The 4360-nt window shown below is 37.5% G+C and overlaps 1 protein-coding gene across 2 annotated transcripts in view; it reads right to left on the bottom strand.

Moving 5' to 3' along the window:
* Positions 223 to 4360, bottom strand: part of LOC107631908 — a 6610-nt gene continuing 2472 nt past the window's right edge. Inside the window, exons 5-11 of one of the 2 annotated variants that reach the window (XM_016335496.2) lie at positions 3143 to 3772; positions 2824 to 2978; positions 2125 to 2333; positions 1898 to 2031; positions 1438 to 1769; positions 1250 to 1353; positions 223 to 729 (exon numbers count right to left, since the gene is read on the bottom strand). In XM_016335496.2, the coding sequence (XP_016190982.1) occupies positions 659 to 729; positions 1250 to 1353; positions 1438 to 1769; positions 1898 to 2031; positions 2125 to 2333; positions 2824 to 2978; positions 3143 to 3772 (1635 nt within the window). In that variant the 3' untranslated portion in view covers positions 223 to 658. The other variant, XM_021119702.1, reaches the window with a different exon arrangement.

Here is a 4360-nt window from a genome sequence, read left to right as displayed (position 1 = left end):
CCCTCGGTGCCAGACTGCCAGCTTCCAACCAAAGTCATTAGAATTGAAAGTACAAACTCATAACTTCAATTTAACCAATTCTAAGGGTATGGTTTGGGGTAAGAAAGCAAAAGAAAAAGGGCCATTAAGAAATTAATTTTGGGTGTTTCATAAATATCTGAGACTAGAGCCACACTTTTCACATAACCCATTCCCCTTATCTGCGACTTTGAAAAACTCGGATGCAAATGTAATCACGTCAATAATGTACATTAAATGGCTAAAAAGAGTAGGAAGCAATTCATGGGTACAAGGCTCTCACTGAAGACCAATTGAAACACACTCACTGCTCATTGCTTTCAACTCTCAAAAGACCAAATACGTACATCTTCACAAAAAAATAGATTTATCTATAAAGATTACATTCTTCCCCGTAAAGGGGTATGTAACAATAATCTATGTTAAGCTCGTGGTTTTAAAATACAATAAAAAGTGAAGCTCTATTTCTGAAACAAATGGACATGCCAATAACCACACTGCTACCCTATCCAACGATACCTTGGTGCCACGACTGTGTGTGGGCAGAGCAATTCTGAAATCCGGGTAAGCAACCATCTCTATTTACTGCAAAGGTACTCAATAAATTGTACAATGATATTCAACCAACCGTAAGCCTCTCTTAAATAATGCCCTTGGAAATGCTGGAAGTTGCATTTATCTTCAGTGAGTGCTCAGGGATATAGGCAACACCTGTGGAGATTACAATGTGAGCCTATAAGAACTTGAGCAATATCATAGATGCATAAGCAGAATCATGATTGCCACTATTTGCATCGCTTTAAAACTTTATCCCACTCAGGAATGACGCCGAATGCACAAAACAAACCATACCCGGTAGTAAAAGTGCTTATGATTCTCAGACAAATAGAAACAGTGATCAATTGGTACATAAATGACCTAGAATAAAATGACACCAAATGAGCACATGGGGGGGAAGGTTTGCCAAAGCTAGGTGAAGGCAAAACAAGGCTGTAACATCTCGACTAAAAACTGCTGTCTGTAAAATTCCAACTCTTTTTGCTACACCCATAACCGTGTGTGATTCTTCAAAATAACCATACGTCAAGCAGAGAAGAAAACAGAATTTTAGGCACCGATTCATTGTTCCATTGTCTCATAAACAAGTATTGACCTAATATTTCTTTAGGTAGAGCACAAAGCATGCAGTTAAGAGAGAAAAAGCACCATCCAAAAGTTTGGTTATCCATACCTTTTTCTTTGACATTAATTTGCAATGAGTCAAGCGTGATTATGCCATCAGTCAATGGAAGTAGCTCAAGCTTAATAGTTGCTGTGGATTGAGACGGTACACAACTGATGCAGCCAAACACATTGTAAAATAAATCAGCTTTAATTTTAAGGAGTTCACAGAATTAACAAAGAGGCCTGGTTTATTACCCAAGTGGAACTCTACTCTGCAGCCATAAATGTGTACAACTCAGACCAGAACTAGGAATGACATCATTCATTGAAGATGACTGAGGTGCACCATGATTGCTTTGTTTCTCATTTTCTTTTACAAGAGGACTGAAGCTCTGTCCTTGGGTAACACTAGTATGCCTTTCAACATTCACCCTTCCCAGAAACTCAGTAAAACCAACAAATGGACTCATTGAACTAGTGGGTGAATTCAGTGAGACCACTGAAGGTGGTGAAGTAAATGAGGCTGGAGCAAGCACCGTCAAAGTTAAATCTTCAGATGTAAAATTTGAAGCTTGAAGAGTCAAGACCTGATGATAAAAGGCAATTAGGTAAATTCAATTGTAGCATCACTAGGAAAATATAAAAGCAAAATAAATATAGGCTCCAATGTACAGCCCCAAATTAAGACAATCTATAGTTAAAAACATATGTTGACCTGCACAGGAAGTGGGGAATTTCTTGCATAAGGTCCAGGAGACTCTCCTGACATCTCAGATGCAACAGAGATCAGTATATCCCTTGATGTACGTGGTCGCCAACTGGTTGGTTGCTTGAAGAATAATTGTGAAGCTGTATTAAGCACAAAACCATAACAAAAACAACTGCTTAACATCTTACTATTCATTAAAAAACATGACAACAAACCGTAGGTAAAAGATGTACCTGTATAATTACATCGACATGATACCACAATTGCATATTGATCATCATTCAAAGCAGCCTTCCTTCGGTCAAGACTCTGAGGTGAAGAATTTAATGATGATGCCGAGTTTCCAGAATGTGACTTTGACAATTGAGAATTTGTTTCATCCTGCATCTTAAGATTCTTCCAAGTTGCAGGTTTAAGAATAAAAGAATGCTCTTCCCCTCTCCTGTAATTAAAGATTCCTAATAAGAATTATTGAAGATTAGAGCTACCTACATCAACCAAACTCTGAAAGTCACCAACCATGTTTACTCTCTTCCCTTCATTATTACCATGTAATAATAAGGCATGCATAGTCCCATGGCATTATCAGCTAATAGACAGTGACAGAAATTAACTGATGAGAATTTTTATTATGGTGGAGGTGGTGGTGGGGTGTGCTAGTGATTATTTAAGCAGTATTATTATATGGAACTAAAGAAAATTTCATCCCTTTCTGGTACAAAGTTTAGGGCCTTGCATGTCAATGATTTTGCTTCCTTGACTAATGTTGAATCCAAAGATATAATATAGTTTGCACGCCATCACAATTAATCAATTCCCACTCTTTACCAGGGTAGTGATTCTCGAGCACAAGCATATTCAAACAGCAATATGCAGTGTGAGATCAGATTACCACCAATAGAAACATCAAGACATGCAATATGAACAACAACCTGAGGGCTAAATTTGGTAAAGAATGATCATGTCCAGCTTCAATACATGAAATTGGTAATGATGATGGTAGTCCACTTTTGGTAGCCTCATCAAAAACAATTGTTATGGCATCTATAAATATCACAATATCTGGAGCATCAGCTGGAGCAACATTCTGCAGAAGAACTTAAAATTAATACCAAAAAATAGAAAAACCAAACTCAATTTGCAGTACTACAAAGTATGGCAACGTTCATTAGAGAGAGAGAGAGAGAGAGAGAGAGAGAGAGAGAGAGAGAGATTCCAAAAAATTTGGTCCATTGACACGACAGTTCGAACCTTTATCTGAACGCACAAAAGATCATCTGTATTGCAGTCGGCAGCAAAAGAATGAATCTCCACAGGTTGTATTATTTCAAGTTTCCTTCTCCACCTTCTTCCGGGCGTATAAATACCTTCTAATCCACAGCAAACAGAAAATCTTTCTCGCTCTAATGAGACTCCTCGAAAAGATAAAAGTTCTTCAACATCATTTTTTCTCCTTAACTTCTGAAATGAGATCTGATCCCAATCCTCCATGTCAAAGGCTGGCTTAGAACTAGCTGCCTTAACAGGAGCAACAGGTGGAATACTAGTATTTTGGGGTAATGATGACATGGAGTAACTTCTGAAATGGGCAAAGAATGACTGAGACCCAGCGGAAGCAGAATAATGGTGTCTGTGAGAAGCGCTTCCAGTTCCTGTACTTGAAGGTAACTTAGTAGGAGATAATGGTCGAGAAGGGGAGGAGAGAGTGTTATCTAATGGAAGTAACCACATCAATAGTTCACCACACTGATCCTGACTCATGTTAACTGAACTGCCCTGGTTCTGTGGAGACAATACATTATCCTGGTACTTTTCATATTGAAGGATTTCTATACAAGGGTCTCTAAGAAAATTAACACCCACATTCACCTGTAAAAGAACCTGGATCCTTCCAAACAGGAAAATAGAATCAGATCAGTAATCTAAGTCAATGGGGGTGCCCATGCATAATTAGGGAAATTTTTGGTATTGAATGCTAAAAATATAATATTAGGTTGCAAGGAAGCATTTTCTGATCAACTGGATATGTTTCTGTGTCAGTTTCTTTGCTTCATTAGCATACAATGCCTCAGCACAATTTTATTCAAATACAGTAACACTAATACCATGTCATGATCCATGTAGCCGACCCCACATAGTGGGATAAAGCTTTGTTGTTGTTGTTGTTGTTGTTGTTGTATAGAAACACTAATACATTTGTATTAAAAGTTAAAACTCTTCATAAGTTTTACAAACAGAATGAGCAAACAAATTCAATGCCATATCTCATTTCCTTAAAAAGCTATTCATAGACTAAAACCAAAAAAAAAAGTGTATTTGAATCCCAAACCAAATTGTTTGGGCATAGAAGTAAAAAAACTTTTCTCCAAACTATGATTGTGGCTTTCAACAAGCCGAACAACACATAGTATATGTCTTAATGATTGTATATTGTAACAACAAGATTGCCAAGTTGTATAGAGTGCAGAT

This window comes from Arachis ipaensis, chromosome B03, assembly GCF_000816755.2.
Source record: "Arachis ipaensis cultivar K30076 chromosome B03, Araip1.1, whole genome shotgun sequence".
NCBI classification, from domain to species: domain Eukaryota; kingdom Viridiplantae; phylum Streptophyta; class Magnoliopsida; order Fabales; family Fabaceae; genus Arachis; species Arachis ipaensis.
This window is presented reverse-complemented; position numbering and strand designations above follow the sequence as displayed.